Source organism: Callithrix jacchus, chromosome 13 (genome assembly GCF_049354715.1).
Source record: "Callithrix jacchus isolate 240 chromosome 13, calJac240_pri, whole genome shotgun sequence".
In the NCBI taxonomy this organism is placed as follows: domain Eukaryota; kingdom Metazoa; phylum Chordata; class Mammalia; order Primates; family Cebidae; genus Callithrix; species Callithrix jacchus.
In genome coordinates, this window is record NC_133514.1 from 39,861,764 (window position 1) to 39,879,317 (window position 17,554).

The 17,554-nt window shown below is 37.0% G+C and overlaps 1 protein-coding gene and 1 non-coding gene across 3 annotated transcripts in view; one reads left to right on the forward strand and one right to left on the reverse strand.

Annotated features, from left to right (window-relative positions):
* The window catches only part of ADAM9 (ADAM metallopeptidase domain 9), a 121,033-nt gene that overhangs the window by 23,918 nt on the left and 79,561 nt on the right, over positions 1–17,554 (forward strand). For both annotated transcript variants that reach the window (XR_013525623.1, XM_008979358.5), the window contains exons 7-11: positions 397–462; positions 2,935–3,006; positions 4,340–4,509; positions 6,887–6,968; positions 7,792–7,925. Coding sequence is in view for 1 of the 2 variants with exons in the window: in XM_008979358.5 (XP_008977606.2) it covers positions 397–462; positions 2,935–3,006; positions 4,340–4,509; positions 6,887–6,968; positions 7,792–7,925 (524 nt within the window). In the remaining variant the exon portion in view is untranslated. The remainder of the gene's footprint in view (positions 1–396; positions 463–2,934; positions 3,007–4,339; positions 4,510–6,886; positions 6,969–7,791; positions 7,926–17,554) is intronic.
* Positions 178–243, reverse strand: LOC118147061 (small nucleolar RNA SNORD38). Its single transcript, XR_004733233.1, has one exon. It is a non-coding gene; the product is annotated as a small nucleolar RNA SNORD38 (small nucleolar RNA).

A 17,554-nucleotide genomic window follows, 5' to 3' on the forward strand; every position in this document is an offset into this window, starting at 1 on the left:
TCATTAAAATATGTATGTGCACGCACGCGTGTGTGTGTGTGCATGCGTGTGTGTGTGTAATTTTGATTTTAGAAAATTGGTAATTATGCTTTGTAAACTTAAGAAACCCATTTATCTGTAGCATTTTTCTCCTATCAGTGCAGATAACAGCAGCTAACACTTCAAAAACATTTTTTTCCCCCTCAGACAGTTTATCATCACTTAAAGTCAGTAACAGAACTGGGCAAAGTTTTATCACTAAGAAGCAGATAACATTTCAAAAAACATGTTTTTCACTTTATCGATCTAGGATATGTTAAGCATGTTCTTAGCAGACATGAAATAGTGATGAGAGATTAGGATGTGACCATAGTCTTATAACTTTCTTTTGCCTTTATGCTGTTTGTGTTTTGACAGAGAAGAAGAGCTGTCTTGCCACAGACCCGGTATGTGGAGCTGTTCATTGTCGTAGACAAGGAAAGGGTAAGATTGATGACAGTTTCTCTTTTTTTTCATGAAAAGCATCTAATGAAGGAAATATAAACTACAGTTTGTTTGTATTTTACTTAAATGATGATTGTAAAACTAAAATTTTTTTTCCCTTAAACCTTATACCAGCAGAATACCACCAGAATACCAACAGAAGCTAAGGGTAGCAAATGTGACTGCCTTTAACTTTATCTTTTATTAATGATTTGTTTTTCTTGTTCTTGCTGATGACTTGCTTATGCTAAATTTTTTGAGTGAATCTGTACTGCCTATCAGGTTCTTGAGAACTTTTCAGATTACTTTAATGGGCTATGGCTATAAAAGGTTTGGCTTCCTTGGCTAATCAGATTGCTTTGCTTTCTAGAATTTCAGATAACCTATATTGCACTTTAAGAGACGGAAAACCTCCGGGTCCTGGCATGCTTTGGAAGGGAATAGTATTAATTTCAGTGTACAGGATCACATGAGGGCATTTTCTTTATTTATACTTAAGAAACAGAACTAAGTGCTTTGCTTTAACTAAGAGAAGTAACGTGTCCCTATTGGCATTTATAGGATTATCAGTTTTAGAGATAATGGCTGTATAATTTATTTATTTATTTTCTTGTTGCTTTTAAAAATTGATATATAATACTTCACATATTTATCAGGTACAAATAAGTATTTGATACAACAGCTATGTAATTTAAAATAGTATTGAAGTGTTTTGTTTGACTTTTACTTCCAACTTTGTCGTTAGTGTGAAAAAGTTATTAGTGGAAACTTATATTATGGCAGTTTCTTTCTTGCAAACTGTACAGAAACTGTACAGGAAACTGTACAGCTATGAGGTTTTTTTTGTTTTGGTTTTAATAAAATTCCTTGTTGTATGTAGGTTGGAAAATAACAAGCCATCCCGAATAAATAATTTGGAGAAAATATTATTAAGAGATAGACTCGGATTTGTACATTATAGGTTCATTGCCCTCAAGTAGTAGAAGGAAAGCACATGGAATATGAGCAAGTGTGAACTCTGCCCCAAGCAGTGGGTAAAAAGCTTCCGTAGACTGTTTTGAACAAGTCACAAAAACCAAGATTCAAAATGTTTTTCTTCATTGCTGTTTCCAGAAATATTTGTTATATACAGTTAGAAAATGGTTAAAAAAAATGGTTCAATTTCAATCAAGTCCTGTTAAATGTATTAAATTATTTTTTTTTCTTGTTTAGGAGAATCATGATTAGATCCCCAACCAATGAAATCTGATATATTCTGATATTAGTGCTTTTAGCATAGAGCAAAATCATAAATTCTTTGAAAATTTTTCTTTTGCTAAATTGGTTACATAAAATAATGTCAAAAATAGACATTTGAGTTTAGCCAGGTCTCAAAGAAAAATTTAATCATATTTGTTTGGCTTAAGATGGTTAAACTTTTATACATTTTCATTTACATATGACTTTTTAACTAGTGATTATTGGTTAATCTTGCATTATTAATTCAGCCCAGGGTTTAGAAATGGTTTACTGGTGCTGATCTGTAACCAGTCTGGCTGTTTCTGTACCTCAATTCTGTTTTCTCTATGTCACTTTCTTTTTGAGTATGTGTCCATAAATCTTGTTCTACCATGTGGCTGTGCAGAGTCTCTCTGAACCTGTTCTGGTTTGGAAGCTGCACAATTCTTGAATCAGTCGTTCTTTGCTCAACTAAATTCTGTTAAATTAAAAAAAAAAGGTTTATTGGGGATGTCATTAGCCTAAGAGGTGAAAGGGTCAGGAAGTTCTTTAGATTGTCTTTTATTCTTTTATCTATGCATTTTTATTGCTTAAAACTCTACCTTTGTGAAATGCTTGAAAATATTTTTGCATTAAAATAAATAAAAGGAACATTAAGAAGATAATTCGTTTTAAGGTTCTACTAATTTGGAGAAAATGAGGACTTCAGTGCTCTTTCATTATTACTTCACACTTTCACCTGTTTTTCTTTTATTCCTATCACTACAATTTCTTAATTTGAAGTGTTGATAAATGTCTAAATGCCTCAATTTTTTGTTCAGAGGAAATATTTGGATTCTTATCTTCATTATAACAAATTACAGATACATTTTTATTCCTGTTTTTTTTTTTTTTTGAAATGGAGTTTCGTTCTTTCACCCAGGCTGCAGTGAAGTTGTGGGATCTTGGCTCACTGCAACCACCGCCCCCACCCCCCCCCCCACGCCCCAGGTTCAAGCAATTTTCCTGCCTGAGCCTCCCAAGCAGCTGGGATTATAGGCACCCACCACCATGCCTGGCTAATTTTCATATTTTTAGTAGAGGCAAGGTTTTGCCATATTGGCTAGGCTCGTCTTGAACTTCTGACCTCAGGTGATCCACCTGCCTGGGCCTCCCAAAGTGCCAGGATTACAGGCATGAGCCACTGTACCCGGCCTCACATTTTTATTCTTCATCTACTTTGGTGATAATGATTCTCCTTCTTTGTTTTTCTAGTATGACATGATGGGAAGAAATCAGACTGCTGTGAGAGAAGAGATGATTCGCCTGGCAAACTACTTGGATAGTGTAAGTTGTATTTTCTGTCAATCAGGATGATTCTGTCCTATTCTGTCTCAGAACAGAACTTAAAAAGTGTCTCATTCTGAGTTCTGATTATCATTGGGCCTCAATCAATGACCCAGTCTTTTAGAGGTCTGTTTTGTAACTTTTTTTAATGTCTAAAGCAAAGTATCAGTATAGAAATACTTTGAGAAGAACAAGAGATTTCATATTAGCATCTACTTTAACTTCAGAGTAGCTAGGCTTAGGTGCTTTGGCATTTATGAAAAGGTTTTTGAATTTTTATTGAGTGCATTTTATTTTGAATAAGGCTGCCTTCTACCCTGAAAATATGATACGATGATAATTTGTGTGTGTGTGTGTGTGTGTGTTTGGTTTGAGATTTTTGGAGTTCATACAGTGGAAGATATTAAAGAATTAGATGTAAAGTAATTTTATCTACAAAGCTGACATGAACATCAAGCATGATGATGAGGATGATGTTAGCATTCAGTTGAATATTGACAGTGTGCTAGACACTGAGCTAAGTGCTTCGGACTTAACTAACCCATTTACTCCTTACAGTACCCCTATGAAATAGATATGAGTTCCACAGTCCTTTATCTTAAACCTCTGATGTACCAGTGATTATAATTTTAGAAAAATAGCGTGGTTCACTCTGTATTATATAATACCTGCGACAGGATCTTGGGATAGCACCTTGTAATCAGACTCATTGATATTTCTGCAGTGAAATATAGGAATATTTACATTAAATGGGATAATAGTGGACTGTGAATGGGCTTGCATTATATCAGGGCAAATTTTAGAACCAGTTTTACCAAAAACTTAATTTGCAGACCTTGTCGGATTTTACAATGGAAGATAATAAGGATTTTGAATCTCTGTTACTACCATTTTATGGTTGAGGAAACTGAGACTGTTGAGAGGTTAAAGTCTCATTATATATATATATTTTTGAGATGTGTCTTGCTCTGTTACCTAGGCTAGAGTGCAATGGCACAATCTTGGCTCACTGCAACCTCCCCCTCCTGGGTTCAAACAAGTCCCCTGCCTCAGCTCCCCAAGTAGTTGGTCTTACAGGCGTGCACCATCATGCCCAGCTAATTTTTGTATTTTAGTAGAGATGAGGTTTCACCATATTAGCCTGTCTGGTCTTGAACTCCTGATCTCAGGTGATCCGCCTGCCTCAGCCTCTCCGTGCCTGGCTGAGAGTCTCGTTATATTAGAGGAAAGATTTTTTTTTAGGTAGGTAAGTTTTAATTTAAGTAGCTGTGTTACTTTATGTGGTTAAAAGATTTTTCTCACATTCTTTATACTTTTATTTCTCTCTTCCCAGATGTATATTATGTTAAATATTCGAATTGTGCTAGTTGGATTGGAGATTTGGACCAGTGGAAACCTGATCAGCCTAGTTGGAGGTGCTGGTGATGTGCTGGGGAACTTCGTGCAGTGGCGGGAAAAATTTCTTATCACACGTCGGAGACATGACAGTGCACAGCTAGTTCTGTAAATGTTTTTTCTTTTAAAGTACTATTAATGAAATGATCAAAATAATTTTTGCTTATTTTCTTATATTAGAATTATATTCTCTTGAGGTTTGGTGGCATTCATTTAAATGAGGAAAACTTAGCTTGATGTGGCATTATGATAATAAGACCTCTTTTGAAACTCCGTTTTTCTTGGGTTTATATCCTCATTTTGGTATAGTGTGTTTTCTAGTTGCTTTTTGTGAACAGATACATGAAAAGAAAACATTCTGACCTTATGTGTGTCTGAAAATATGTTTTCCCAGTTTCAGAACAGAATTTAAACATTGCCTCAATTTGAGTTTCTAGGGCCTAAGTAACTCAGTATTTCCTAGACATGCTTTGAGTTTCTTTTGTCTTTTTTTTTTTGAGACAGAGTCTCACTCTGTTGCTTAGGCCAGAGCACAATGGCATGATCTTGGTTCACTGCACACTCTGCCTCCTGGGTCCAAGCAATTATCCTGCCTCAGCCTCCTGAGTAGCTGGGATTACAGGCCTGAGCCACCACACCTGGCTAATTTTTGTATTTTTAGTAGAGATGGGGGTCTCACCATGTTGACCAGGATGGTCTCGAACTCTTGACCTCAGGTGATCCACCTGTCTTGGCCTCCCAAAGTGCTGGAATTATAGGTGTGTCGCTGGGTATAAAATTCTATCCATGAAATCCTTTTTCCATGATTTCGAAGGCATTGCTCTTTTGTCTTTTTTGTCCCAGAATTACTTTTGGGAAGTCTGAAACATTCTGATTTCTGACCTTTTGCATGTGGTCTGTTTTTTCCCCTGTCACTGGAAACCTACAGGATCTTCTCTTGGTTCCCAGGCTTCTGGATTTTCCTGATGATGTGTTTTGGTGTGGGTCTTAATTTTTAGTAAAATTAAGGTACTGACACATCCTCGAACCAGTGAGAATGCCATCTAGTTCACAAAATACCAAAAAGAGCAGGTTTCAAGCATACTCACCATGCCTTGCCCAACCACACCCACCAAACTATCTTAACCCCCTCTGTTTCTGTAGTCTTCATCTATCCTGTTAGAGACATTTCCCAGATGTTTGATGACTTTTAGTTGTTTGTTTACAGTTGAGAATGGGGTCCCTAAAAGCTTTTTGGAAGCATTAAGTCCATGAATGCATCTTGGGGACTCTAAGTTCACTATAGGGTGGTCTGGCTGGAATGTTTCCTTGTCAAGCTCATGTCAGTACCTCTAGTCATCTTATCCTGGCTGGTCAGATGGCCCAGAGAAGGATTTATCCATTCATTTAAAATATATTTATTGGATGTATACCTCAGGCACTGGGACACAGCAGTGAACAAAACTGGCAAAAATTCCTGCTCTCATGGGGTCCATGTTCTGGTGGAAGAGATTGGCCATAAATGAGATAAATAAATACATGTAGCATGTTAACCAATGATAAGTGGTAAGGAGAAAAATAAAACAGGGAGGTAGATATAAAAGCACTGGAGGAATGAGGTTGACTTTTGAGGTGACATGGCCAGGGAATGCCTAGTGAGGGAGATGCCTTCTGAGTAAAGACCTGAAGGAGGTAAGGGAATGAGTCTGGGTGTATATTACTACTGGGGAAGAGAAGTCCAGGCAGAGGGAACAGGTGCTGAGGTACAGGTATATGGGGTGTGACTGAGGAGGCACACAAGGCCTATCTTGAATTTTTTTCTTTTTTGGAGACAGAGTCTCACTCTCTCCCAGGCTGGAGTGCAGTGCTGTAGTCTTGACTCACTGCAATCTCTGCCTCCTGGGTTTAAGTGATTCTCCTGCCTCAGCCTCCCAAGTTGCTGGGATTACAGGTGTGGACCACCATGCCTGGCTAATTTTTGTGTTTTTTTCTTTTCTTTTTTTTTTTTTAGTACAGATGGGGTTTCCTGATGTTGGCCAGGCTGGTCTGAAACTCCTGACCCCAGTTGGTCTGCCCACCTCAGCCTCCCAAAGTGCTGGGATTACAGGCATAAGCCACTGCTCCCAGCCCCTTCTGACTTTCTCGTTCACTGTGCTCACTGCCCTGCAGCTGCCCATGTAAACATATTTATTCTCTTTGTTATCTATCTCTCCTCACTAAAATTTGTGAATAAATAAACCTAATGTATTTAAGGAGAGGTTTCATCTAGAAGGTAAAAAGAAACAAATTTGTCTTGGTATCCAGAAAGTGTCTTCATTTGTCTGAAAAAATTAATAAGTAGATAAGGTATAATTATATTCTGATTTTAGAATGTTATTTTTCTTTGCCACTTTTCTGCCAGGTTTTATAGGTTCTCCCAATCCAGTTGAGATTATTCATACAATAAAAGCAATGTGTTCCTTCTTTTTCCCCAAGAACATTTTATAACTTTTACATTTTCATTTAGAAAGAAAGGTTTTGGTGGAACTGCAGGAATGGCATTTGTGGGAACAGTGTGTTCAAGGAGCCACGCAGGCGGGATTAATGTGGTACGTTGTTCTTGATGTTTAACTTTGGATGTTTGCATTGGGACAATATCAAGCATTTATTGACTGTATACTTCCTCCCCTGGTCCTTAAAACAATATTTTGAGTGTTATGAGGGACACGGTAGAAGTGACAGATATGTTCTTTCCCTACAGACCGGGTCAAATTATTAAATATGTACTATGTCTACTAGCTCTTTACTTTTTTATTTTATTGTTTTATTTTATTTTACTTTTAAGTTCTGGGATACATGTGCAGAACATGCAAGTCTGTTACATAGGTAAACATGTGCCATGATGTTTGCTACACCTATCAACCCATCATCTAGGTTTTAAGCCCCTTATGCATACTTGTCCTAAAGCTCTCCCTCCCCTTGCCCCCTACCTCCCGACAGGCCCTGGTGTGTGAAGTTCCCCTCTGTGTGTTCATGTGTTCTCATAGTTCAACTCCCACTGATGAGTGTAGTAGCTCTTTACTTTTTATGGGTGTTAAATTAGAACCATCAACTTGTTTTCCTATGAACTATCGTGAGTAATCTATAGGTGTTAAAGTGGTTGATCTCTTGCTTGAAGGATCTGTGTCCATCATTAGTGTGTGATTCATGTTACTTTTTTACATTTTACTTTTACTGAAAAATGTAAAAAAATGTACTTTTTTACATTTTACTTTTACTGAAATGTATAAAGACTCGTTGGATGCTTGATTTATTGTATAGGCTGTCAACAGTGTAGTGAATAAATTTCCTTTTGTGCAAAAAATAATCTGAGCAGCAAAACATTTTCTTTGTGTTCAGAAACCTAATCACTACCTTTATGTGTCTGAACAGTTTGGGCAAATCACTGTGGAGACATTTGCATCTATTGTTGCTCATGAGTTGGGTCATAATCTTGGAATGAATCACGATGATGGGAGAGATTGTTCCTGTGCAGTAAAGAGCTGCATCATGAATTCAGGAACATCGTGAGTACCTGGGTTCTTTCTTCTTTATATGGTATCGTAGATCCATGTTATTTCTGGTTCCCTGAAATTAATTACATGACACACCAATGAGAAGTCTATTTTTTTTTCCCAGCCTTTTAGATTCAGGGGGTACACATGCAGGTTTGTTACCTGATGTATAGCTGAAGTCTGTTTTTTAATTAAGTAATTCCAGAGAGCTTTTAGAAGGCAACACTTAAAGTATGTAACTATACTCTTCTGTAAACCAATTATAGACAAAGAGTATAAGAACATGGCAAAGTTTATATCTGAAGTAGAAATTAGGGGGGAGTTCTGCTAGATTCAGTGTGGATTGGATTTCACTGAAGGACTGTGTAAGAAATTTCTTCACAAACCCCTTTTTGAGAAAGTGCTGCATTGTCACTGTAAGTAGAAAAGATTGTGACATATTTCTATCAACAAATCCTGTTTTATAGAGCTAAAGGTGGGAGGCAAGACAGAGAAGAGGAGAGAGAATGGCTAACATTCATTAAGCTCTTTTTATGTACAGGCACTGTTGTAGGCTTTTAAAAGATTGTCCACTTACTTACTGCTCATCTGTGAATTGAGGTACACATACTTTATCTCCATTTGCAAATGAGGGAACTGAGGTCACACATGCAAATTGCTGACTGGGATTCAAAGCCAGGAAGTCAGAGCCTGTGATCTGATCTTAGAACCCTTTCCTGTCCCAAAGCTAAAAAATAATTATAGTAGAAGGTCTCCTGGTGGTTGGGCATCAGAAATACAGATTTCTAATGCAGAGTCATCGTAATGCCAGTGAGGTTCCTTCCTAATTTAGAAGGCAGGAGTCCTAAGTAGAGAGCTGAACCTAACAGTAGTGTGTACGTGTGTAGATGCTGAGTGTGAGTGAAAATTAGATATGAGAGATGGTATCTTTAATAAATACAGGGTGGACATGGGGGGGTCATGCCTATTATCCCAACACTTAGGGAGGCTGAGTTGTGAGGATCACTTGAGACCAGGAGTTCAACACCAACATGGGTAACAGAGTAAGACCCTGTCTCTAAAAAAAAAAAAAATTAAAAAATTAACTGGGTGTGTAGGCACATACCTGTAGTCCCAGCTACTCAGGAGGTTGAGGCAGGAGGATCACTTGAGCCCAGGAGTTCAAGGCTGCAGTGAGCAATGATTGTACCACTGTACTCCAGCCTGGGCAACAGGTTAAGACCTTGTTTCAAAACAAACAAACAGATGAAGATTTCACATGGGGAATATCCATGGCCCCAAGTGTTCATGCCCCTTCCCACCTCTCTCAGGCTTCCGAAGCACTGACAGAGTAATAAAAACTTCTGTCAACCAGCCTTTCAGCTAAAGATCTGCATGGACAAGACAATTCTAGTCACGTGCTAGTATAAAGGGAAGTACTCAAGCAGAATTTATAGTTTTTGAACAAATACTAGGCTGAAAAATAGATATGGAAGAATTAAAATAGTACTTATGAACATCCATGCTTTATAAAATAATGTACGTAAGGAAAGTCATATGTTTGTAAAAGATTTCCTGTAGTAGAGGGAAGTAAATTTAGCATTTGCTTTGGCCAGAAGTGAAGTTGAGAAAGACGTGAATTCAGGGAAACAAGAAATGAGTAATGAACAATGAGACAAGTCAAGAGATTGAAATAAAAAAGCATTCAGAGTTAAGGAGGGAATGTTATGAAACAGTGCCATAGTGGAATTTAATATGGTGAGGAAACAATGAAGAGTGGACCCATACGTTATTCACCAACTTGTCAAACATTTATTGAGCACTGACTGCATGCCAGACTTTGTTCTCAGCATTTGGAATACCTCAGTGAGTTAGATTGACTTGCCTTTCAAAGAGTTTACATTGGAGGGGAGTGGGAGACAATCTATAAACATGAGAAAATCAATACTATAGGGTGTTAGAAGGTGATAAGTGCTATGTGAAATAAAATAGAGTGGAATATGGAGGATTGGGAGGGCCAAGGGTGGTAAAACAACAGAACAGGCCTCAGTATGACAAAACTGGATGTTAGTAACAGAAACTTTGAGCAAGGTGGTATTTAAAACCACTCCCCTACTTTGAGTGAGTTGGTATTTAAAACTACTCCCCTAAAGTAAACCCTATGACAAAGAGACTTACTGTATAATTAAATATTAAGTAAATATTAAGTATTTTGAGGGGAATGGTATTTAGAATATTATATTGAAAACAACGCATATTGACATTTAAATATGAAGATAACATGATCTCAAATATAAGGTTTCCATCATTTTCTCCAAGGGAAGAGCCAAAAAAGTGTTTTTTTTTTTAAATTTGGTTGACTTGAATGTGTATATGCTTGCTAGGGATATAGTAGATAGAAAGGGAGGGAACTGTTTGTTACTGGATCTGGGAGAGTCTCTGTAGCTGCAGGGGAGACTATCCCTACAGGAGTTGAGATAGAGGGACACTGATGCTTAAAGGGACCTGGTAGAGAGGGTTCCAGGGGAATTATTCAGCCTTATTCTCCCAGTGACTTCTTATCTCTTCAATAGAAGTGTTGAAAGTGAGTACCTGTGTCTTGTCCAGCTTGGTGGGAAAGCTTGATTTTTCACCTTGGTGTATGATGTTGGCTGTGGGCTTTTCATATGTGGCCTTTATTATATTGAAGTGATTTCACTCTTTCTAGTTTGTTGAGATTTTTTGTTGTGAAAGAATGTTGAATTTTATCAAATGCCTTTTCAACACCTGTTTAGATGATTATGTGACTTTTATCCTTGATTCTGTTAAAATGGTGTTAATACATTTTTATATGTTGAACCATCCTTGTGTCCAAGGTATAAATCTCACTTGGTCAGAGGGCCTGATATTTCTGACATGTTGTTGAGTTCTGTTTGCTAGTATTTTTTGAGGATTTTTACATTTATGTTAGGGATATTGACTTAGGATTTTCTTTTCTGATTGTGCCTTCTCTGACTTTGATGTTAGGGTGATGCTGGCCTTATAAAATGAGTTTGGAAGTGTTCCTTCCTCTTCAATATTTTGAAAAGACTTTTTTTTTGGAGCAATTTTAGGTTCACAGAATAATCCAGAGGAAAGTAGAAAGATTCCTCCCATATACTTTCTGTCCCCACACTTGCATAGTCGCCCCGTTTTCAATATCCCTCAGCAGAGTGGTATAATTGTTAAAATTGACCAACCTACATTGACACATCATGATTTCTCAAAGTTCATACCTTATGATTCGCTCTTGGTGTTGTGCATTCTATGGGTATGGACAAATGTGTGATGACAAGTATCCCTCATTATGGTATCATACAGAATATTTTCATTGCCCTAAAAAATTATCTGTGCTCTATGTAGTCATCTGTCCTCACCCCTCCAGCCCTTGGCAACCACTGATCTTTTTTAATTTTGTGTTTTCCAGAATATCATATATTTGGAATCATGAAGTATGTTGCCTTTTCACATTGGCTTCTTTCACTTAGCAATACGCATTTAAGGTTTCTCCATGTCTTTTCATGTCTTGATAGCTCATTTATTTGTAGTACTGAATAATAAATATCCCATTGTTTGGTTATACCACAGTTAATTTAGCCATTCAGCTACTGAAGGACATATTTTTGGCTTCTTATTATGAAAAAAGCTGCTATAAGTATCTGTGGGCAGGGTTTTGTGTGACCATGTTTTCAGCTCCTTTGAGTAAATACCAAGAGACGTGATTGCTGGATCAGATGTTAAGATAATATGTGTAAATTGTCTTCCAAAGTAGCTGTACCATTTTGTATTCCCACCAGCTGTGAATGAGAATTACAGTTGCTCTGCGTCTTTGTCAGAATTTGGTGGTGTCAGTGTTCTACATATTGGCTATTCCTATAGGCATGTAGTGGTATCTCATTGCTTCACTTTACATTTCCCTGATGATGTAGGATCTAGATGATCTTTTTTTGTGTTTATTTGCCTTCTGTATACTTTCTTTTGGCATCTGTGAAGGTCTTTGGCCCATTGTTTAATCAGATGATTTCTTTTCTTATTTTTTCGTTTTAAGAGTTCTTTGCATACTTAGGATAAGAGTCTTTCATCAAATATGTCTTTTGCAAATATTGTCTGCTAATTGGTAGCCTATCTTCTCCTTCTTTTAATATTGTCTTTCACAGAGCATACATTTAATATTTTAATTCTTTCATGGACGATGCCTTTGTGCTGTATCTAAAAAATAATTGCCATATTCAAGATGATTTAGGTTTTCTCCTATGTTGTCTTCCAGGAGTTTTAGAGTTTTGAATTTTACACTTAGGTCTTTTATCCATTTGGAGTTAATTGTGGAGGGTGTAAGATCTGTGTCTAGATTTATTTATTTATTTTTTGCGTATGAATATCTAGTTGTACCAGCACCATTTGTGGAAAAGACTATCTTTTATTGTATGGCTTTTGCTCCTTTGTCAGAGATCAGTTGGCTGTGTGTGTGTGGGACTCTTTCTGGGCTCTCTATCTTGTTCTTTTTATCTGTTTGTCTTTAGCCAGTAACACAGTCTTTATGACTGTAGCTTTAGAATAAGTCTTGCAGTCAGATAGCATCAGACTTTCAACTTTGTTCTTCTTTACTATTATGTTGGCTATTCTGGGTCTGTTGCTTCTCCATTAAACTTTAAAATTAGTTTCATCTATATCCACAAATTAATTTGCTGGGATTTTGATTAGTATTGCATTGAAAATACAGATCAAGTTGGGGAACTGGCATCTTGATAATATTGAGTCTGCCTGTATGTGAGCACGAAATATGTCTCTAATTATTTAGTTCTTTGATTCTTTCATCAGATAGTACTACAGTTTGCTCATGTAGATCTTATGCATATTTTGTTAGATTTATACCTAGCTCTCATTTTTTGTACATGATACTATGTTTTTACTTTCAAATTCTACTTTTTTATTGCTGGCATATAGGAAAGCAATTGACTTTTGTAAACTAACCTTGTATCCTACAGCCTTACTGTAATTGCTTTTTAGTTCCAGGAGTCTTTTTCAATTCTTTTTGATTTCCTGTATAGATGATCATATTATCTCTCTACAAAGACAGAGAGAGAGATTTTGTCTTGTCTTTCCAGTCAGTATACCTTTTACTTCCTTTTTTTGTCTTACTGCAGTAGCTAGGACTACCAATAATCTGATATTACTTTACCTTCCCCACATTTTTTTTTTAGTGTTGACAGTGTATTTATTTTTATTTTTAATAGTAATGCTTCCAAAACATATATTTAAATTTTATTTTTAATCCAAATTGAAAATATGTCTTATATCACTAAATATATTTATATTTACTGTAATTACAGATACATTTAATCAAGATACACTACTTTTTACATACCCCTGAGAAATATGATGTCAATGAAATTAATAGTTCAATCTGAAATGAATCTCAATTTCAAAGTTATTTAAATATGAAAAGAATGTGTTTTAGAATCCATTAAATACAGTATTTGGGTTTAAATCTACCATCTTATATCTCCTTTATTTGTTTTCTTTTATGGTTTTCTTAAAAGTCTTCTGTCTTAAATATTTAAGGTGATGGATATTCCAATTACCCTGATTTGGTCTTTACACATTATTTGAATGAATCAAGTGATCACACGTATTCTAAAAATACACATCTATTATGTATCAGAAAAGGGACAACAACAACATCTTCTGTGTTATTTCTTTTGGGTTGATAGGATGTTTTTATTTCTATTTTACTTTGTAGAAATGGGATCTTGTTACATAGCCCAGTCTGGTTTTGAACTCCTACGCCTAAGCAATCCTCCCACCTTAGCCTCCCCATGTGCTGGGATTATAGATGTGAGCCACTGTGGCCTGACAGATAGCATGTTTTTAGGTATACTGTTTTCCTTCTAGACGTATTTCCAGAATAGAAATTATGCAGTCTTTTATTTTTTTTAAAGTTACCCTAGAAATTATAACATATGTTCTTGATTTATTATGTCTACTATTAAATCTTATCCTTCCCCAAACAGTTCAAAGACTATATAGTGCTTTAACTCTATTCATCAGTTTCTTGACTTATATAGCTGTGTGCCAGGAAGATATTAGTGATTAATGAAAATTGTTTATTGTCGTTCATTTAGATTTTGACCACTGCCCTTGCCCTTTGGTCCTCTTGCATCTCTGAGCTTCAATTTGGTATTCATTTTTCAGTCTGATCAAAGAACTACTTCTGACTTTCCTTTAGTGTGTGTTTAGTAGTAGTATATATCTCTTAATTTTTGTTTGTTTTTCTCCTGAGGGTGTCTTTATTTCTCTTTTTTTGAAGATATTTTGTTGAATATAGAATTATAGATCGTCAGTTATTTTTCATCATATTGGGATTTTTCCATTATCTTTTGCTTCCATGTTGTTGAGATGTCAGACCATTATTCCATTGAAGTGCATCTGTTTACCTATGGCTATTTTCACAATTTTCTCTTTACATTTATTTTTTTTAAGTTTCATTATCATGTTCCTGTTGTAGAAAGAAACAAAACCATGCATACACACATATGTTATATATATATAACACATATATGTCTTCATATCCTGCTGAGAAATTTTTTGGTGTTTTAAAGTTTGTGGCTTGCTATATTTTTTTCCTTCTTTATAAAATTTATTTATTATACTTTAAGTTCTGGGGTACGTGTGTAGATCATGCAGGTTTGCTACATAGGTATACATGTGCCATGGTGGGCTGCATCGCCCCAATCAGAAAATTCTCAGTCATGTCTTTACAAATTGCTTCTTTACATATTACTTGTGTATATAGGGTGTCTGCACATTTGCTGTCTCTTATGCTTCTGTGATTCTAGTGAACCGTGTATTAGATCTCACTATATCTCCTTTGTCTCTTATTTTTTAAAATATATGTTTGCCGAGGACCAGCTTGGCCGGGAGACTCCCACCCAGGCAGGCTGAAGGTATTGAGAGAGGCAGACATCCAGTTAGCCAACAGAGTGGATCTGTTCTGGGGACCTGCAGCCTGAGAACCTGTGGGGCTTGCAGCTCTCCAGGACTGAAGGCCCAGAGATTCATCCATGTACTTATTTGCTCTTTGACAGGTGATTCTTATTACATACACATGTGTTCTACATAAACACATAACAGAGAATATACCAAGTAGGCAGCTGTTCCCTGCCTACCACTAACTACAAACTACAAGCATCCTCCACAAAGGAGCCATGGGGGCAGAGTATACAATGTTTCTCAGCATGTGTTTCCTATCTTTTTGTTTGTTTGTTTTTTTTCTTCTGGGTTCTTTTTTTTTTTTTTTTAACTTTTTATTGCATTTTAGGTTTTGGGGTACATGGGCAGAACATGCAAGACAGTTGCATAGGTACACACATGGCAGTGTGTTTTGCTTCCTTTCTCCCCTTCACCCACATTTGGCATTTCTCCCCAGGCTATCCTCCCCAGCTCCCCCACCCCCCGCTGGCCCTCCCCTTTTCCCCCCAATAGACCCCAGTGTTTAGTACTCCCCTCCCTGTGTCCATGTGTTCTCATTTTTCATCACCCGCCTATGAGTGAGAATATGCGGTATTTCATTTTCTGTTCTTGTGTCAGTTTGCTGAGAATGATGTTCTCCAGATTCGTCCATGTCCCTACAAACGACACGAACTCATCATTTCTGATTGCTGCATAATATTCCATGGTGTATATGTGCCATATTTTCCCAATCCAGTCTATCATCAATGGGCATTTGGGTTGGTTCCAGGTCTTTGCTATTGTAAACAGTGCTGCAATGAACATTCGTGTGCATGTGTCCTTATAGTAGAACGATTTATAGTCCTTTGGATATATACCCAGTAATGGGATTGCTGGGTCAAATGGAATTTCTGTTTCTAAGGCCTTGAGGAATCACCACACTGTCTTCCACAATGGTTGAACTAATTTACACTCCCACCAACAGTGTAAAAGTGTTCCTTTTTCTCCACATCCTCTCCAGCATCTGTTGTCTCCAGATTTTTTAATGATCGCCATTCTAACTGGCGTGAGATGGTATCTCAATGTGGTTTTGATTTGCATCTCTCTGATGACCAGTGATGATGAGCATTTTTTCATATGATTGTTGGCCTCATATATGTCTTCTTTTGTAAAGTGTCTGTTCATATCCTTTGCCCATTTGAATGGGCTTGTTTGTTTTTTTCCTGTAAATCTGTTTGAGTTCTTTGTAAATTCTGGATATCAGCCCTTTGTCAGATGGGTAAACTGCAAACATTTTTTCCCATTCTGTTGGTTGCCGATTCACTCTAGTGACTGTTTCTTTTGCCGTGCAGAAGTTGTGGAGTTTAATTAGGTCCCATTTGTCTGTTTTGGCTTTTGTTGCCAATGCTTTTGGTGTTTTGTTCATGAAGTCCTTGCCTACTCCTATGTCCTGGATTGTTTTGCGTAGATTTTCTTCTAGGGTTTTTATGGTGCCAGGTCTTATATTTAAGTCTTTAATCCATCTGGAGTTAATTTTAGTGTAACGTGTCAGGAAGGGGTTCAGTTTCTGCTTTCTGCACATGGCTAGCCAGTTTTCCCAACACCATTTATTAAACAGGGAATCCTTTCCCCATTGCTTGTTTTTGTCAGGTTTATCAAAGATTGTATGGCTATAGATATGTTGTGTTGCCTCTGATGCCTCTGTTCTGTTCCATTGGTCTATATCTCTGTTTTGGTACCAGTACCATGCTGTTTTGATTACTGTAGCCTTGTAGTATAGATTGAAATCCGGTCGTGTGATGCCCCCGGCTGTGTTCTTTTTGCTTAGAATTGACTTGGCTATGCGGGCTCTCTTTTGGTTCCATATGAAGTTCATAGTGGTTTTTTCCAGTTCTGTGAAGAAAGTCAATGGTAGCTTGATGGGGATAGCGTTGATTCTGTAAATTACTTTGGGCAGTATGGCCATTTTCATGATATTGATTCTTCCTAACCATGAACATGGAATGTTTCTCCATCTGTTTGTCTCCTCTCTGATTTCGTTGAGCAGTGGTTTGTAGTTCTCCTTGAAGAGGTCCCTTACATTCCTTATGAGTTGTATTCCAAGGTATTTTATTCTTTTTGTAGCAATTGTGAATGGCAGTTCGTTCTTGATTTGGCTTTCTTTAAGTCTTATTGGTGTAGAGGAATGCTTGTGATTTTTGCACATTGATTTTATATCCTGAGACTTTGCTGAAGTTGCTTATCAGTTTCAGGAGTTTTTGGGCTGAGGAGATGGGGTCTTGTAGGTATACTATCATGTCGTCTGCAAATAGAGACAATTTGGCTTCCACCTTTCCTATTTGAATACCCTTTATTTCTTTTTCTTGCCTGATTGCTCTGGCTAGAACTTCCAGTACTATATTGAATAGGAGTGGTGACAGAGGGCATCCTTGTCTAGTGCCAGATTTCAAAGGGAATGCTTCCAGTTTTTGCCCATTCAGTATGATATTGGCTGTTGGTTTGTCATAAATAGCTTTTATTACATTGAGATACGTTCCATCGATACCGAGTTTATTGAGGGTTTTTAGCATAAAGTGCTGTTGAATTTTGTTGAATGCCTTCTCTGCATCAATTGAGATAATCATGTGGTTTTTGTTTTTGGTTCTGTTTATGTGGTGAATTACGTTGATAGACTTGCGTATGTTGAACCAACCTTG